The sequence below is a fragment of the Hemiscyllium ocellatum genome, chromosome 39 (genome assembly GCF_020745735.1).
Source record: "Hemiscyllium ocellatum isolate sHemOce1 chromosome 39, sHemOce1.pat.X.cur, whole genome shotgun sequence".
NCBI classification, from domain to species: domain Eukaryota; kingdom Metazoa; phylum Chordata; class Chondrichthyes; order Orectolobiformes; family Hemiscylliidae; genus Hemiscyllium; species Hemiscyllium ocellatum.
In genome coordinates this window covers 32717362-32737841 of record NC_083439.1, presented here as the reverse complement: position 1 = coordinate 32737841, position 20480 = coordinate 32717362, and the positions used below count along the sequence as shown (strand labels likewise).

The following is a 20480-nucleotide window of genomic DNA, read 5'->3' as shown; positions in this document are numbered from 1 at the left end:
GAAATTCACAATCCCCAGATTCCATTCCATAAAAACCGACAGGTGGAAGAGATGGAACCATTTAGAACCATTGAGTTCCAATGTCATGCTGAGTTCACAATTGGATTGTACTACTTGGCAAGTCAAGTCGTACAAATATCTTGTTCAATGTTTATTGCAAGCAAAATATTAAATTCCAAAAACTGATTATAACATATACAGGCCTATAGCTTTTGGTCATTGTTGATTCTATCAGGATTAGACTTTTGGCTACGCTCCTATAATATACAATAGCAGGGGAAGGGCTGTAAAGAGTACTTTTGTTTCATCTTTGAAGCAAGCCACGTTTGAATTAAGAAACAAGGAAATAAAGACTTTCAATTATATTCTGCCTTTCACACTCTTGGAATATTCTCAATAGCAAAATGACTATTGTCGTAGGGTTTGAAGGTTAAGCAGGTAGACCTCTTCAGGTAGGCAGTGATACCGCTGTGACCTCAGTGGTGAAATGTCAGGATTCAATGAAAGCTCTTCCTCCATGGCCTGACCATTACATTCTCTCTAAACTGTGTGACCACTAGCCTCTTGGAAGTTCCATGCCCATCAATTGCATGAGGAGTGACTCCTGATCCCGGAAGCTTCTGCCACACACAGACCTCAGACATTCAAGCAATAGCAAAAACAAAATTAGAGGGAACATTGCTTACTATCACTTACAGTGCAACAATCAATGTAGATGAACACTTAGTAAGAAATCAATACCTGAAAATCCATGATCAAACAATTATTAATACATATTGGAAGCACAACTACTAAAGCAAGCCAGTGAGGTCCCATAAACAGCAAGGCCATAGTGACAAGAATGTATGGTTTAGTGATGCTTATTGAGAGGTAGCTATTGGGAAGATTGGGAATGGTGGGGTTCGAGAGTGGAATAGGAGGAGAAGGATGAGGAGAAAAAGCCTGGAGGAAATCCATGGAGACAAGGAAAGAACATGTAAACTCTATACAGGCTGTCAGCCAAGGCTGGAATCAAATCAGGGTGCCTGGTATTGTGAGGCAGCACAGTTATCTGTACATCACCGTTCCTTCAGTGTTGCTGGGTAAACTCCTGGAACTCCCTCCCTAATGGCATTGAGAGTCTACCTACAGCACATGGGCTGCAGCGATCAAGAAAGCAGCTCACTACCACCTTCTCAAGAGAAACTAGAGATGAACAATAAGTATGGGAAGGCCAGGAATGGGCACATCCAATGAGTGAATAAAAATAAGTCCTGCACGGAGGTCTGAAATCATAAAAGCACAACAGGGATCTGACTCAAACAGCAATCACTGACAAAGAGAAGGTGAGGACTGCAGATGTAATAGATCAGAGTCAGTGTGGCACTAGAAAAGCACAGCAGGTCGAGCAGCAATCAAGGAGCAGGACAGTCAACATTTTGGGCATAAGCCCATCATCAATAACGTCCTGCTCCTCGGATGCTGCCTGACCTACAGTGCATTTCCAGTGCCATACTTTTCAACAGTAATCACTGACTGTTAGTTTCAATATTATTGGGAGATTGATTTGCGCTTGTCTAGTAACTATTTCAGCCTAGATTAGATTAGATTCGATTTCCTACAGTATGGAAACAGGCCCTTCCACCGAACAAGTCTACACCAACCCTCTGAAGAGTAACCCACCCAGACCAATTCCCCTACCTTTACCCCTGACCAATGCACCTATCACTACGGGCAATTTAGCCTGGCCAATTCACCTGACTTGCATACCTTTGGATTGTGGGAGGAAACCGGATCACCCAGAGGAAACCGCAGACACAGGGAGAATGTACAAACTCCACACAGACAGTTGCCCAAGGTGGGACCCGAACCTGGGTCCCTGATGCTGTGAGGCAGCAGTGCTAACCACTGAGTCACCGTGATGCCAGCCACCCCCCCCCCCCCCCCCCCCCCAACCCCAACCCCACTTCCTCAAGTATTTTCATCTCATCTTTCAATATGGATACAAAAAACTTACAACTGGAATTTGGTGACCAGATTCATTTTACGTAATGCAATGTGTTGTCTGATACATCTGCAGCCAGGTAGAAGTGATCATGACTTGAGGACTGACCAACGAGTGAGCTGAAAGGGTCAATGTGGGGCATTGGTAGCTGAAGTTAGAGTGGAAGGCAGGTGTATGTCAATGAGGTACTTTGCTTTCCTTTGTGTTTCAAGTGGCAGTGACAGCAAGAGCGGAAATTACTGCGACAATCTGGCAGATTGGGATGTCTAATGAAGAAAATCAGAACCCAACACCAATACCATGCATTTGCACAATCTGGATTTGTATATTTTTTGTTCTAAAACTGAAACAACGGCCTGCTGAGCAGATGGGTAGAACTCAGTGAGATCTAGCAACATACTCAGATTTTGGCTTTCCTTCTCTTGGCTGATGATTAAACATCCTGATTTGCAGTCTGGTGTAACCAATCATTCTTTCCCCTTCTGAGTAAACCACAGAGTAGTCTCAGTTCATGACCTTATCCAAACAAATAAACTAGAAACATTTGCACAGTTAAAGCTACTTTGTATGCACTTTGTAAAGATTTAAACTTTTATAGGAATTCATTCTCCCAGGCCATAATCAATCAACTTGATGCTTTTCTGCAGAATCTCCTTTCACAAGCCAATAGTACAACCTTGCATTATTTTGTAGGTTTACATTGTCACATCGCACAATGATTACTATCCCTCAGGTTAAGTAGAGGTCAATAAGGAAGTAGTATGATTACTGCCGACATATCACCCATCTATAACAGAAAAACAGCAAACAGGGGTTTTGTGGTACGGTGGTACTGTTCCCACCTCTGAGCCAGGTGGTCTAGAATCAAGCCTTACCTGCCTTGGAGATGTGCTACCAAATCTCTGAACGGGTTGATTATAAAGTACTATTTTCTAAAATAATGGTAACATGGCAAAATAAGTGCAATTGTTTTAATTCATTGTTATTTCATGCACTAAGCTGGACAATTCAATTAGCAATCATGTATAAGAATGAATGCTCTCTTCAATCATGTTTTCATATATATTTATAATCTACCTGTTCAGATGTTGGAGGGCACACTTCTTGTGAAGCACATGAGACTTGAACCCAGTCCTTTGAGCCCACAGCTAGGGATGCTTCCACTGCACAACAAGAGATCCCAATAATGTTTCCAGATGAACTAGGAACAGGGAGAGGCCCCTTGAGTATGCTCCACCATTCACAATAAGGCTGGTGCTGACCTCATTATGGCCTCAATTCGACTTTCCGGCTTACCCCAACAGATTCCCTTGGACTCCACTGTAAGTAATGAATCTATGTACATCTGCTTCTGGGTCCAGGCTCTATTGCTCTTGGGGGAGGATAGTTCTACAGATATATGACCCTCAAAAGAAAAAAAAACTCATGTTTTCATTAAATGGGAGATCCTTATTTTTAAACAATTTCCTAGTTTTAGTTTCAAACACAACCTTTTAGTGTCTAGCCAATAAAGTCGCCTCAGAATTTTACATGCTTTAACTTGTCCAATCTTTCCTCACATGGTAAACTCCTCATCCCAGCTACAAGTTCAATGATAATTTTGAGTTTCAATTTATGTTCAATTAGATACTTCAATTATTCTATGTGCCACAACCTGACATTACCACACATCACTGTGCACAGACAGAAGCACAATTACTTAGTTTGAGGAAGCAACATTCTGAGAATCTTAGCACAAGGAGAAGAACAAGTGATGATGGCAGTGTGGATGTTCAGATGGTATTGTCTAAAAAGTAATTCAGTTTCTACATCATCTGAACTGAGAAATATCTGACCTACTTATAAAAACGGCTATGTTGACCAATTCCAAATGGTTATTTAGTATCACCAAAATAGAATGAAAAGCCTGGTTTGTAGAATTAAGCTGTACCCATACATCATTAGCTGTATCCATGTATCAGATCAGAAGGCTTGACCAGGTTGCTGTCAAATACCATGTTGGTGATCGCTCCAGGACACATTGTAGCCAACAGCTCCATGATAAGATTGCTTCAGAACACCAATACAATAGTGGCCCAAGTCCTCATCCGTGAGAGGCTTTATCGCCTCTTTAAAGAAAGGCACTGCTGCCTGATTTTAGCACAACTTTGAGCAGAACCTTCCAGCAACAACACACACACTTCAGTATCATCCAGATCAATTGATAAGCTGAAGGAATGTACAGAGAGAGAGCTGGAACAAGATGGAGCCACAGGATATTGCCAAATTTCAATGCAATATTGAACTTCACTAAACCAGTTAGTTTAACACTGGCCCCACGCAAAAATGACACAGTGCATTATGAAGGATATAATAGCAGAGCACCCAAAATGCAGAGTGTAATTGGTAAGAGTCAACATGCCTTCATGAAGGGGAAATCATACCTGAAAAACATATTGGATTTCTTTGAAAAGGTAACAAGCAGGATAGGTAAAGAGGAACCACTGGATACAATATACCGTGGTGCCTCAGAATCCAACTTTAATTCATTCCAGGAGGCTGTTCCGATGGCAAAATGTTTGGATTCCAAAACTACTTGCCACATAAGAAAGAATGAAAGTGAATTAATCTATTTCTGGACCCCAAAAAAACATTTTCAAGACACTTAACTGCAAATACACATGGTTAAGGTAAAATAAGATGAGTAAATGGCCTAAATATCAAGTAATAATAATAAAAACAAGAAATAAATGTACTAACATGAAAATAACTTCATTCACCTTAGTGTGGAGTGCTAATGGTGCATGTGGAAGCTGGAGAGGAGGAAGGAGGGAGAGGGTTTACTGCTTGGAAGGTGAGTAACTTTCCACAATAACATCAGGTAACTGTACTTCTGGTGTTTGCTGTCTTTGTCTCTTCATTCTCATAACACTAAGACCAGTTGTAAAGGGCTGGGGCTCACTGGACTGGCTTTCTATAGAGAACCACCTTTCCAAAGTTGTCTGGTATTGGCGACTTGCCTGAATTTTTCTGAAATGGTCAATCACATGGTCATTGAACAGGTTTATGCTCCTGCTGACCACTGCCTTGTTAGGATGCCACTTTTCAACAATGGCCTGTGTTTTAGACCACAGGAAGCACAGTTCCTTAATTTCAGCACTGGAAATGTTCCCACCAGCTCCCTCTCCCTCCTCTGAAGAAATTTCCTCTGCCACCACTTCTTGCTGCATCTTGAGAAGGTGCTGAAGTTCTTCTGTGGTGAGTTCATTCTTGTGATCCTCCACTAAATCCTCCACATCCTCTTCACTCACCTCCAAGCCCATGGACTTGCCCAGAGACACAATAACAGGCACAACAGGTGGTTCTTCGAAGCCTACAAAGTCTCTCCTTGCAACACATTTAGGCCAGAGTTTCTTCCAGGCAGAGTTTATTGTCCTCAGAGACACTTCCCTCCATGCTTTGTCTATGATTCTTAAGCAATGGAGAATATTATAATGATCTTTTCAAAACTCTGAGGGTCAGTTTGTCTCGTTTGTCACCTCAAAGCATCTCTGGAACATAGTCTTGGTGTACAGTTTTTTGAAATTTGAGATAACTTGCTGGTCCATGGGCTGGATGAGAGGAGTGGTAATTGGGGCAAGAACTTCACCTTGATGAAGCTATATTTGCCCACCAAATCTTCCATTGCCTGGAGGATGAGCAGGAGTGTTGCCCATCACAAGAGTAGCCTTCAGGGGTAGATTCTTTTCCTCAAGATAAACCTTCACACAAGAGGCAAACTCCTCATGAATCTACTCAGTGAAGAACTGCCTGGTAACTTAGGCTTTCATATTTGCCCTCCACATAACATTAAGCTTGCTCTTCATAACATTGTTCTTTTTGAATACACATGGATTCTCTGAGTGGTACACAAGCAAAGGCTTTATCTTGCAGTCTCCACTAGCATTACCACACTACAAGAGAGTAAGCCTGTCTTTCATTGGCTTATGGCCTGGTAAAGACTTCTCTTCCTTAGTTTTATAGGTCCTCCTTGGCATCTTTTTCCAGAAGAGGCCTGTCTCATCACAATTGAACACCTGTTGTGCCACATACCCCTCAGTGTTCACAAACTCACTAAATTTCTTCACAAACTTTGCCGCTGCATCCACATTCGAACTAGCAGCCTCTCCATGCATAACACTGTGGATCCCAATTCTTTTCTTAAAGTTTTCAAACCACGCCCTACTAGCCTTAAACTCACCATTATCAGCACTACTTTCAGGCATATCTTATTTTAAGGTCAGCAGACAGGACGCTGGCTCTCTCACAAAGTATGCCCTCAGAGATGAGATCACCAACCAACTGTTTTTGTTTATCCACACTAAGAGGAGTTTTTCTACCTCCTCTATAAACTTCGATCTCTTAGAGGTCAGAGTCGTAACACCTTTTGCCACATCAGCTGCTTTTATCACTTCTTTATTTTTCAGAATCGTACACAGGGTCGTTTTCGGCATCTCAAATATGCAACGAGATCAGACACACGCGTACCGCTCTCATTCTTAGCGATAAGTTCTTTCTTCAACTCAATTGTCGTTCTCACGGACTTCCTCTTACTTGCTTCACTGCTCTTCTTGAGTGCCATGGTGAATGCACAAGGGTGAAATCAAGGTGAAAACACGAGGTAAACTAGCGATGGACACACGAGAGATGCTTTCACAACTATTTCCCAGGATGAACTAAACAAACAATGTGCGACCTGAACGGTACATGGTGTTCAGATTCTGAATATGTGTTCGGATTTTAGGGCAAAATTTTCTCAAAATAACTGTCTGGATTCCAATTTGTTCGAACAATAGGGCGTTCGGATTCTGGGGTCAGCACTGTATTTAAATTTTCCTATATGGTACAGCATGTAATGCTACCTAACAAGAAAAGAACCCACCTGTTGGAGGTCACATATTAGCAGAAATAGAGGATTGGCTAACTAATAGAAGACAGAGTCAAGATAAGGGGGCATTTTTAGGATGGCAACCTGTAAATAATGAGTGTCACAAAGATCAGTGTTAGGCCCATAATTATTTGCAAGATATGTCAATGAATTGTATGGAGGAAGTGAATGTACCATCATTTAGTCACAGATAACAAAAACAAATGCAACATGAGGAAGACACTAAGTCTGTAATGAGATACAGACAGATTACACGTGGGCAAAAACGAAACAGATGGCACATAATGATGGAAAATGTGAAATTATGCAATCTGACAGGACGAATAGAAGAGATGAATATTATTTAAATGGAGAATGTGCTGCAGCTTTCAGAGGGCTTTGAGTGATTTCACTCATAAATCCAAAAAAGCTAGCTTACAAGTTCAGCAGGTAAGAAGGAAGGCAAATGGAATACTGACCTGGATTTCAAAGGGCGGAATGGAGCATAAAATAAAGGAGGTCTTGTTCAAACCATAGAAGGTACCAGTTAGACTGTACACAGAGTATGATGAATGATTTTAGTTCCCGTATCTCAGGAAAAATATACTGGCATTGCAGGCAGTCCAGACAAGATTCACCAGGTTGATCCCAATATGAAGAGGTTGAGGAGGTTGGACTTGTGGTCATCGAAGGTTTAGAGGAACAACTTTATTGAACTTTACAATATCCTTAGGGGGCTTGATAGGATGAAGATAAAAAGGTTGTTTGCCCCTGTGGGAGAGTCAAGGACCTCCTCAGGGCGTTATTTCACAGGAAGGGGTTGCCCATTTAAGACAGCTGTCAGGAGAAATTCCTCCTCTTAGATGTAGTGAACCTGTGAAACTCTACTGCAGAGGACTGTTGAGGCGAGGACATTAAGAATGTTCTAAGATAGCGATGTTTCATCAGTAAGGGAATCAACAATTATGGGATAAAGGCAGGAAAGTGGAGCTGAATACTCTCAGAGCCAATTGGCTAAGTGATCTATTCCTGCTCCTTAATCTTATGGTCTCACAAGGAATTACGAAGTCAAGAGTATAACATCATTAAGAAAAAAAAAGACATGAATCTAAAGAGATGGAATATGAAAAATTTGGAAATAGAAAGAATAGGATGAATGTTTACACCATGAATTAAACTATTATGAGCTAAGGGCTGAGTGGCCTCCATTTGAGACATAAAATTAAAAAAGGAATCAAGACTATGCCGTAAAAGTGGAGTTGGGATTATCAGATCAACCATGATCACATTGAATGGCAGAACAGACTCAATGGGCCGAATAGTCTACTTCGGCTCTACCATCTTACGGTCTTATTTTGTTGCTCTATGTCCGCCTGAGAAAGTGACAATTAAATTTTCCAGAAATCAGGTGAACGCAGCCGGCCACAGCAGCTATCCATACTCCAGAATAAATAGATGATCTCTCTCAGGAGCCTACTGCAAAGTTGGCATAGTAAGATGCAATCTAGGCTATTGTCTCTGTCCCAGGTTTTTGAAAGAGTTATCCAACTCGCCTCATATTCATACAAATATTTTCCCACTCACACATAATTCCTTTTAAAGTTACAACTGAATCACCAATTACTATCTTTTCAGTCCATCGTGTGCTATGGCCAGCCGCATTCTAGCTGGCTCCCACTGAAATCCAGTAACACAATAACATATGTATCTCACTGTGGAACCGATTTGAAGATTTCAGGTGAAGATCAAGAAGAATTACTGTATATCCTTGAACGATATTCAATCCTACATTAAAAAACGTCCCCAACATTTTGCCAAAAATCCGAACTCCTCATACCTACTTCCCACTGAAATCAAACATAGCCCTGGTGCAAGCTACCTTGGTGGAACCATAGAACAGTACACCAAGCAAAATGAACATAAAGCTCCTCATGTCTACACACGATGTCGAAGTTGCCCGATCATTGGTGCATACTGCGTTCCTAACAGTCCCACCTTCTAATAAAGTTAGATCACACAGGATTCAGAGGAAGCGTGTCAAATGCATACAAACTGGCTTGACGATAGGAGGCAGAGAGTTGTTTTTTGAACCAGAGGCCTGTGACCAGTGGTGTTCCACAGGGATCAATGCTGGGTCCATTGTTGCTTATATAAATGATTGTGATGTGTATCTTGAAAGCATGGTTTGCAAGTTTGTGGATGACACCAAAATTGGTGGTAGAGACCACAGTGAGGAAGATTATCAAAGATTACAAAGGGTCAATTGGGCCAATTGCAGAACAAGGGTAGGTCTTACACAGTTAATGGTAAGGCCCTCGTAGTGGTGTCAAACAGATCTAGGAGTTCAAGTACAAAATTAATTGAAAGCTGCCGCCCAAGTAGAGTGGTAAAAAAGACATTTGGCATGCTTGTCTTTACTGCTCAAATCATTGTGTATAGGACATGGGATGTCATGTTGTGGTTGTACAGGATATTGGTGAAGCCACTTTTGGACTACTATATACCCTTCTGGTCACCCTATTATAGGAAGTATATTATTAAACTGAAGAAGGAGCAGAAAAGATTTACAAGTTTGTTAGCCAGGACTGGAGGATGAGAGTTATAAGCAGAGGCTGGATAAACTGGGATCTTTTTCACCACAGCATAAGAGGTTGAGGGGTGACCTCATAGAGGTTTATAAAATCACGAGGGGTAAAGGTAAGATGAATAGCAAAAGTCTTTTCCCTCAGGTATGGGAGTCCAAAAGCAGAGGACCTATTTTTAAGGTAAGAGGATAAACATTTAAAAGGGACATGAAGGATAATGTTTTCACACAAACAGCAGTTGGTATTTGGAATGAACTGCCAGAGAAAGTGGTAGATACTGGTATAGTTAGAATATTTAAAAGACAGTTGAACACTATATACTAGGTGGCACTGTGTTTAGCACTGCTGTCTCACAATGCCAGAGACCTGGGTTTGATTCCAGCTTTGGTTGACTGACTGTGTGGAGTTTGCACCAAAAATGGTAATGGTATGCCATCAACGAGTTTTTAAAGCAGCTCTGTTTTTACAGTTTGAATTATACCGTAATAGTTGATGTACAGCATGGAAGGAGACTCTTCAGTCCAACTTGTCTATGCTGACCAGATATCCTAAATTAATCTACTTCCATTTGCGATCATTTGGCCCATATCCTTCGAATCCCTTCCTATTCAAATGTCCATCCAGCTGCCTTTTAAATGTTGGAATTGTAGCAGCCTCACCCACTTCCTCTGGCAGCTCATTCCATACATACGCAATCCTCTTCATCAAAAGGTTGCTCCTTAGGTCCCTTTTAAATCTTTCCCCTCTAACCTTAATCCTATGCCCGGTGGTTTCAGACATCCCCACCCTGGGGGAAAAGACCTTGACTATTTACCCTATCCATACCTAACCTGAGTTTATAAACATCTATAAAATTCCCCCTCAGCCTCCAAAGTTCCTGGGAAAATAGCCCCACTTGCAGTTTTCGGTAATGGAATCAAGGTGGTGCTAATCTTTTATGAAAGTAAGTGTTATAAAGGTTCCTAACTCAGCAACAATGGATGTATCTTTGAATTGGTTAACATTCTTGCTTCAATGAACTCTAAGATTAGGTAGTTGTTCACCAATATGCTACTTGCGGAATCTTGTGTACATTAAGTGGATGCCTATTTGCTGCAGAATGCATATTGCTTTCAAAGCAAATCAAAGCTTGAGAAACATTAAGTAATGTCTGTAAGATACATAAACTAAATTCAATTGAACAGTTTTGCACTCACCTGCCATTTAAGCACCGTCTCAAAGAGTAGGAGGCTCCCCCACCACAAGTTCTTGAACAGTCGCTCCAAGATCCCCATGCATCCCAGCCAGAATCTTTGTCTTCATCTGAACGTGTGATTCTTGACGTCTAAGGAAAAAAAAATCGAGAGTCTGAAATAACACTGAATAAGCCCTCAAACATATTCAACAAGGGGGGAATCCCTCTAGTGGTGTGTCAGGCAGCTATGAGACAACACACTCAAAATTTCATTAATTTTGCATTTTGGTTTGAAGGGTAGACCCTCCACATCTTTACCCATGTCAAGGTACTTGGCTCACAAGGGCCTGGTTTGAAAAGTTGCTGGCATGCTGCCTGCCACTTTCTGTTCCACAGTTGCAACAAGCCAGGTAACTCCCATGGGCGAGCGCTCAAACATTCCCTTATATGTCAATGCCATAAATTTTCCACTCAAACAACTTCTCAGTGAGGAATAACCTGATCCAGTTCATATGGTCTTACTCAAAATCACTGAATCCCAAAAGGTAAAACTCAAAATATCTATCCTTGCGGCCCACCTTATTCACCATTGACATTTCTAGGCTCACCATGACCAATGTTTCAAATTTTCAAATAAAGTCAGGACTGATTTTTTAGGACAGCATTGAATAATTTGAAATATAATTGTAATCAGCCTGCTGCTGATACTCTTTAAAAAGTCTAAATGATCTCAATCTCTTCAATTTGCAAGTGTACACTGAAAAATTAACACGTCATCGAAGTGAATGCTGAATTAAGTTTTACTTGCAAGTTTGGGTACATGGTTTCCTGCATGCATGCAGATTTCTCCTTTTAACACATTCATCTACAGATGCTCCCAGACCTGCTGAGTTTCTCCAGCATATTCCACTCTTGATTCAAAATTGTCATGCTGTGCAAAGCATTTATCTCTTCCTCTTACTTTCATAATCCAATCTACATTTCCTTCTCTTTAATTTGAATTCTATACTCATTCCAACAGTAAATTCACCATTCTAACTGATACCTCCTGAATCAGAGTCTGCTTTGCTCATGAATAATTCTTCAACATGATTGTTTAAAAAGATGCACTGTATATACAGCTACCAGATTTTTCATAATATGATACATGTTTTATTCAAGTTGGTGATGGTATAATGCATAGTGTCTAACGCAAATGCAACCAATGTGCCTGCCAGTTATTCAACACTTACTGGGAAATAAGTTGTTAAAATAGCAGTTACTTTCTTCAAAGCCAAGAAAAATGCTCAATGTCAGAACTTATAATTTCTTTTGTCGCTAAAACTTGCCTTTGCATATTGTCAATCATGAAATGTGTATAACTTTGTAATTCTGGGAATCAAAGTAAATTTAACACTGTCCATTACAATGTATCTACATATGAAGACCTTTTAATAATCAATGATTTGATTATTTTATTGTGTCTACAAAAGAAATACGTTTTGCCGACTGCACTTCAATAGAAACTCCCAATACAGTCAGTTCTGCTACAAGGCAGTAGGTCTATTCTCGGGCGACCCTGTGTCCTAAGAAAATCGCATAACGGCACCATTTAGATTAATGGGGCTGGAACCACATTACAACCAATACATGCTTTAAAAGTTCGCCCTTTAGAAACAGTGTCTCCAATTTGTCAATCATTTCATAGCGAATTTGCATTAACAAAACACGCACTATAGCGGAATGACCTGTATTAGCAACAAGAAGCAAAAGTCACCATAGAGCTATTGGATCGTAGGGCTGCTCCCTCAATAGAGAGAGAGATGACTAAGTGGTGATTTAAACTGAGGGTCACCATGACTCAGGTGAACAGAGAGGTTAAGAAGAAATGTCCTTCATGGTAACATCAGCTGGTACAGGAATTGAACCCATGCTGTTGGCATTAGTCTGCATCGCCAACTAGCCATACAGCAATGATAACAGTAAACATATGTTATCGACATTCAACTTCCAGCATCTGATATTAATACCTGATACTGTCATAGACTAATTTTTTTTCAAAGGGCAAATGAATACTGACCTTCAGTGGCAGCTGTGATCATCTGACCATAGACTGAGGCATGTTTAGGAAATGCATGCAGAATACACTAAACCTACCAAGTTATCTTAAATAAATTTACTTCTCCTCTTCAATTCACACTTGAACAAGGAGGTCACATATTGGGAGATAAAAGGTTGACTGGGAAGAATTTAGTTCGGAAATACAATGAAGCTAGACTTGAGAACAAACAAATGAAGCTTTTTCCAGCAGCTTGCTTGGCAGAGCACAAGAGTAGGAAAAATGGATTGATAACAACAAAACCTCTGTACTAACACAATGCCAACTGAGCCAGTTTCAAAACGGGACAATCTCTCAAGCTATTTGTGGGTGAAATAAAATAATTGTCAAAAAATCCATGAGTTCTCACTCTATGTACTTTATAAGCTAAAACTTATAAATCCAAAATGGTGAATCTCAAAAATTCAAACACCACGTTAACAGTTAAATCTTTATTAGACACTAAGCCCTCCCTCAAATTGTAGACTCAAAGCCTTGTCAAGAAAATAGTCAACAAAGCTTGTATCATCACATAGTAATATTCCTTCAGGAAAATGGCAAAAAACACTGCATGAACAGATGGTAAACCAGCTGGCTTATCAAACAACACAATCCAGTACAATAATTTCTAACAACTACAGACTCCTGCAGTATGATTGTTCTTAATTAAATTACTCCAGGGCATCTCTACAGGAGTTCTTCAGGGCAGTCTTCTAGGCCAAACCATTCACAGTTGCTTCATCAATGGCCTTCCCTCAATCGTAAAATCAGAAGTTTGCTGATCATGGCACAATGTTTAGCACCATTTAGGAAGCCTCAGATACCTAAGCAGTCTGCACCCAAATACAACAAAACCTGCTCAATATCGAAGTTTGGGTTGACAAGTGACAAGTAACATCTATGCCAGACAGCCTCAAAACATACTAAGCCTAGACCCTAAAGTTTTCATATTTCAGATGTAAACATCAGATGCTGTGTTCCAGATACAATTCGATTGGTCAAACTATCAGAACGATGTTGTGAAACTTGAAAGGATTCAGAAAAGATTTACAAGGATGTTGCTGGGGTTGGAAGATTTCAGTTACAGGGAGAGGCTGAATACGCTGGGGCTGTTTTTCCTGGAGCATCGGAGGCCAAGGGGTGACCTTATAGAGGTTTATAAAATCATGAGGGGCATGGATAGGATAAATAGACAAGGCCTTTCCCCTGGGGTGGGGGAGTCCAGAACTAGAGGGCATAGGTTTAGAGTGAGAGAGGAAAGATTTAAAAGAGATCTAAGGGGCACCTTTTTCAAGCAGAGGGTGGTGCATGTATGGAATGAGCTGCCAGAGGAAGTGGAAGAGGCTGGTACAATTACAACATTTAAAAGGCATCTGGATGTGTATAAATAGGAGGATTTAGAGGGATACGGGCCAAGTGCTGGTAAATGGGACTAGATTGGTTTGGGATATCTGATCGGCATGGGCAATTTGACCGAAGTATCTTGTTTCCTTGCTGTATATCTCTATCACTCTAAACTACTTGACGTTAAGCAAAACACAATTTACTCAAATACTATAGTTAACATACAACAAAAGAAAAAGAGGAACTTGTAATAATTTAACTCTACTGGAAAACTTAACAGAATAATAGATAATGTTACTACAAAAACACTGACTGTTCCAATGTAGTAACATCCAATAAACACACCCTTGGCAAAAGGCAAATTCAGAAATCAGAATTGTTACACATGCAATGCTAGCAGCCCATGAGTAAAAACCAGAGAAAGCAGCCAGGAGAGATGATTCATTGCCTTCCAACTCTGCTGAGCAACAACCACTGCAGCTAAACCTAAAATCCCTGGTTCTATGGTTGGGAGATTGACCTGACCCATTCAGGCTGCTTCTATTGTTCCAGCTTTAAATAGAACACCCATGGCTTCACAAGTTGTTTGCCTTCTCAAAGATTGCTCAGACTTGCCCCTCAATCTCTCTCGACAAAAACAAAAAGGACAAAATAACCTTTCAAAACCACAGCATCATCACACAGGTAATGACTATTTCCAATAAGAGAGAATCCAACCATGAACCCATTGACAGTCAATGGTATTACCATTGCTGAATTCCTAACTATCAACATCCTGAGGTACCATTAACCTGAAACTCAATTAGACTCATTGTACAAGTACAGTGGCTATAATAGCAGGCCAGAGACTAGTAATATTACATTGATTAGCTCACTTCCTGACTCCCTGAAGCCTGTCCACAAATCAGGAGTGTGATCAAATACTCCCCACTTGCCTGGATAGATGCAACCCCAACACTCAAGTAGCTTGACACAATACACTACAAAGCAGCCTTCTTGGTGATCGCCACATTCACAAACATCCCCTACCTCCCCCATCAATGATGAGTAGCAGCAGTGTCTGTATCAGTTACAAGATGAAGTGCAGAAATTCACCGTTAATTTGGTTACACCTTTCAAACCCACAAGCCCCTCCATTTAGAAGGAAGGATAACAGACATGTGGTAATATGACCAGCTACAAGTCCCCTATCCTGACTTGGAAATATATCACCATTCCTTCAGGGTCATTGGGGGAAAATCTTGGAGTTCCCTCTCCAACAGCATTGTGAGGGTACCTACAATGAAGGGACTATAGCAATTCAGGATGGCAGCTCATCACCATCTTCTCAAGGGTGAGCTGAGGATGGACAATGAATGCTGGCCTAATGACTTTCCATGGAAACATTTAAACAAATTTCAAATTATGATAATAAAATTGACCTCACTGTCCTTCAAGAGGATGCATAGCAGCTCTATGATTTACTAACGACCAGATTAAGGGCTCGTCCTTTCTGACAACACTCGGTCCAGGTTTTCCCTCATGTTCGGATCACACCACTTCCCCTTTCACTACCGGTACAAATGGGATCTTTTGGAACTGGGTCAAATAACTGCACCCAGATCCCACTTGTTCTTTATAATGGCCCATGGCCATTCCTTTGTCTTTAATCTACAAAATGGCTCCTCTAAATGTAAATTCTGTTGGAGACTCACTCACTTAAGCCTTCAATGTTTCATTAATACACAGATGACTTGCTCAAAGCCACCTTTTCAGGAGAACAAAGCTTTTCAGCAAATTACAACCTATATCCTATTTATATTAAAGAGCAGTCTCTCGGGACAGCCTTGCTGTTAAATTTATGAGACAGCATTGACAATTCCTGAGGAAGAAATATTATCTCACAACATTGCTTTGTTTATTGCCTCTAGAGAGAAAACATCACAAGGAGCAAGATAAATAGAAGTTAGCCATGATCTTTGCCAATAAAACTGCCACTCTGTTGTGTCACTGACAGACAGATTTTAGCTCACCAAGTGAAAGATTTATACTGCTGGCCAGCAAAGAGCTTCATTTGATATTACTGAAAGTCTATGTCAAGAATGGGAAAAATTATGAACTTCAATAAACTACAACAAATCCAGTGATACTGGAAGAGAAACCCTTGGTCATACTGCAGATTAGTTTCTGCATCAGAAATGAATGATCAGGCAGCAGTTGGATTTAACTCAAGCTTGTGGATAATTTCTAAATCCGTTTCAACTCTCAGAGCAAAAAAAAACACATCCCTTCCACTATTAATGGTTGAAAGAAGCTTTGCCTCAGGAAAAGGGTTGCTGTTCCTGTTAAGGTCACAAGCGTAGTCTCTCAAACTCTTGCCACGTAATTTAACTTTTGAAGACAGACGTTTGGCAATCACCGATTGCAGTCTGAAAATTAAAATCGATCACAGCTTTCCCTTCCTTCATTTCAAAATTTGCATATACGTTTGGGTGTTGACATTTTGATTTGCACAAAATCGTTAGGTTTTATAAACAGCTATAAGTCTTGAGCATTTAATTTAAAAAGCTCTCAATTCTACTGGTTGTGTTTCTCAGCAAGCCACAGCACCTGCACACCATCAAAAGGTCTCGAGAGACACCACTTTTCACAGGCGGCATGACAATCAGGACCAGCGTGCATACTGTACTGATGAAATGATGTAGGGGCTGAAACAGCTGGTAAATAAGCACTAAAATAAAATGGTTATAGCTGCAAACGTGGTGATAAATGACATGCATAGACTTTTGGTGGGAGGCAAATGTTACATTTCTAATGGAGGTTCACGTCAATTCATGATGATTTACTTTGGTTCTCCCAAATACGTAACAGTTTTAAGATCCAAGAGATCTCACTTAACAAAGATATTATTTCTGTTCATACTACTTTCTGTACTCCATTGTTCCAAGCTTTCAAATTGCAAATTACTACATACTTTACTACCTCTTTAATGACATACTAATCCCTCCATTTGTATAATACATTCCATACACAGCCTCCAGCGTTGCAGCAGGTTAAAAAAATTGCGCTTACTTACAATATACACGACATGATGAAGAAGTTGAATAAATTAGCCCTGTAATTTGCTTTCATGTTGGAGTAAGCGAAAATTAGGAATCATATACCCTGTCCCTTGCTGATGGTTTGGTTACATTGTCAAAAGCCTGAAATTATGTTCCCTGTGTTCTCAAGTTAGAGACTATTCATTGTCTTCAATGCCCAGGAAAACTAATTTTTTTTTAAAAAAAGGTGGGGGTTGAAGGTTTAAGGCTGTAAATTTCATTCTTTCAAACCTCCTTTTCTTCAACATGTCTTGTAAAGTCTTTAACTCAGGAGGCAAAATTAATAATTGGAACAGAGGAACAGCAGTAGGCCATTCAGCCTGTCAATCCTACCCCAACATTTAATATGATCATGGATAATTGAACACTTCAATACCTTTTACTCATCCCATCTCCATAACCCTGTATGCCACTGGTAACCAGAAATCTATGAACCTTGACCTTAAACATACTCAAAGGCTGAGACTCCACAGTCCTCTCTGGTAGAGAATTCTGAAGGTTCGTACCCTCTGAGTAACATTAATTTCTTCTTTGGAAATCAAACACCTTTCATGCATTTTGTGTCACCAAAGTCAAGAGCTTCCAGATGCAATGATCAGGGATAGATCATCAGTCCTGTGATGAAGTATCTGAGCTTCCAAATCCAGAAGGGCACCTTCATCAGCAGTCTCATCAACTGAAACTCAAAATTTCGCCTCGAATCATAGCCTTTGAATAAAGAGGATGAAAAAGAGGGGGGGTGGGGGGGGTGGGGGGTGAGAAAGGGTTGCTTAGTGTCAGAGATCACAGAGGGGACAGAAAGGACCAGGATAGCCATCACTAAGGGGCATTGTTGGGTCTCGGGGATGGAATTTGGGTCAGTTGGAAATGTTGGCGTAGTACGAGGTTGGTAAAAAAATATGGGTACATGAGTGCTCTGGCAAAGTGGCTGCTCACCAGTCAGAGGTCAGTGCTTTGAAATGCAGGAATTCCCAGTAACCTACAAGGGATTTTTTGATCATTCAATTAATTGCACTCAATATTCACTTATGCCAAGGTGTTTACAAATTGGACAATACATGAAGTGAGATATGAAGTGGGCAGCACGGTGGCACAGTGGTTAGCACTGTTGCCTCACAGCGCCTGAGACCCGGGTTCAATTCCCGACTCGGGCGACTGACTGTGTGGAGTTTGCACGTTCTCCCCGTGTCTGCGTGGGTTTCCTCCGGGTGCTCCGGTTTCTTCCCATAGTCCAAAGATGTGTGGGTCAGGTAAATTGGCCAAGCTAAATTGCCCGTAGTGTTAGGTAAAGGGGTAAATGCAGGGGAATGGGTCTGGGTGGGTTGCGCTTCGGCGGGTCGGTGTGGACTTGTTGGGCCGAAGGGCCTGTTTCCACACTGTATCTAATCTAATCTAATCTAAAACAAACAAGTGCAGTTCGAAGAAATTCATTGGCTGTAAAACCCTTTGAGCGTCCCCAAAGGTACAAGGTGGTGCCATACAAATACAGCCTCTCTCTTATTCATGTGTTGTACAGATCCGAACTGAAATTGCGACTAAGGATTTTTATGAATAAAGAAAGATTCTTAAATTACAAAATATGATCCTAAACCATGTCACCAAAAAAATTATTCAAATGTTCTTATTGCATGACGTTTACCAAAATTTACAAAACCCACTGCGAATCCTCTTGCAAGGATGCCTGCCTTGAAGAAGTTTTCCTCCGCTCTCGACAAGAATCTCAGGGAATCCCTCTCCCACTGCAACTCCCAGGTCATTTCCTATGCTACTCTCTCCCCACCCCCACACTCCCCTAGCTTATCTCTCCACGCTTCAGATCACTGCCTTTATTCCTGATGAAGGGCTTTTGCCCAAAACGTCAATTTCGCTGCTCGTTGGATGCTGCCTGAACTGCTGTGCTCTTCCAGCACCACTAATCCAAAATTTACAAAACAATGTGTTGCATACAGCATTCTTATGCAAAATAGATCCAGTATCATCCTTGAAGATTGAAGGTCTGCTAATTGATGCAATCAGCACAAACTCTCAAACATGATTAATCCACCATTGGTTTATACCAGTTTCTCTGGGAATAACTGAAATCTGCTGGTATAATTTCTACAACAGGACAACTTGAAGAGGGGGTCAGGACTCCACTGGGGTCCATGTGGTAGAACTTTAGGGTCATGTGCTCCAAAGCAGCAATGGACAACTCCCCTATCCCCACTATTACAATCACTTCTGAGGAAGGATCACCGAATCCAAAACATTAACTTCGATTTCTCTGCAAAGTTGCTGCCAGACCTGCTGAGCTTTTCCAACAACTTCTGTTTTTGTTTCTGATTTACATCATCAGCAGTTCTTTCAGATTTTATCCCCTATCCCCTGCTCTAATAGGGCATCTACCCCTCCCCCATCACTCACCAAGTGAATTGCAGTCACAAATGAAGAAAGGTTTGGGAAGGTCGGGCCTACCAAAACAATGAAAAGACTGTGGAAACATAAGTGGTGCTAAAAGCAATCAGAGACTAAAATTCTGCAATCTTATGAGTCCGTTATACCAATGATCGGGGAAACAGCCCCAAAACCAGGTGGAAACTCCAGGACAATTATGTTTCCTTTGCTGATTTGTATATACATATGCCTTCAAAGCCCCAGGAAACAATGAAGAGAAACCACATCCATCCCTTATTGTAACATGCTGTGTTCGCTCGTAGACTCCTGTTATCACTTTTTAACCATTCCACTTTTCAAATCACCAAACAAAAAAATAATGGATACAACACCACAATCTTTTTTATTTCTGTACTTGCTGTCAGCTGAATGCTAAAGGGACTGGGTACTCAACATTGCTTATTGGCTGCTGTTCTAAATCCTCCTTTGATTTGTTGGACTCTCCAATGCTCCCCTTCATCAAGAGGAGTAGATCTGGAAGAATTGCTGTGATTTTATGCAATGTGTTAACAATGATAAGTTCTGCCACATCAAACAAGTTTTCATTTACAAAAGCAGGAATTCCTGCAAAGACACAGCAGGTCTGCCAGCATATATGGAGAGAAATCAGAGTTAACGTTTTGGGTCCACTGACCCTTCCTCAGCTTTCATTTACATGTTATATTTTTGAGGATTGCATTTTGAAAGAAAACACCCAAGAAAATCCTTGGTTTGAATGACATAGTCAGTATTGATCTGGTATTTATATTCTTTACAGTTACTGCTATAAAATCTACTAATGACTATTGCCAATTGTTGGGAAAGCTCACTAATGTCCTTCTGGGAAAGGAAATCTCCCATCCTCACCTGGTCTGGCCTACATGTAGTTCCAGACCCACAATTTTGTGGTTGACTCTCAAACGCCCCATGAAATGGACA

The 20480-nt window shown here is 40.8% G+C and overlaps 1 protein-coding gene across 2 annotated transcripts in view; it reads right to left on the bottom strand.

Annotated features, from left to right (window-relative positions):
• The window catches only part of adamtsl3 (ADAMTS-like 3), a 661690-nt gene that overhangs the window by 382245 nt on the left and 258965 nt on the right, over positions 1-20480 (bottom strand). For both annotated transcript variants that reach the window (XM_060852820.1, XM_060852818.1), the window contains exon 4: positions 10651-10778. In XM_060852820.1, coding sequence (XP_060708803.1) covers positions 10651-10778 — 128 coding nt within the window. The remainder of the gene's footprint in view (positions 1-10650; positions 10779-20480) is intronic.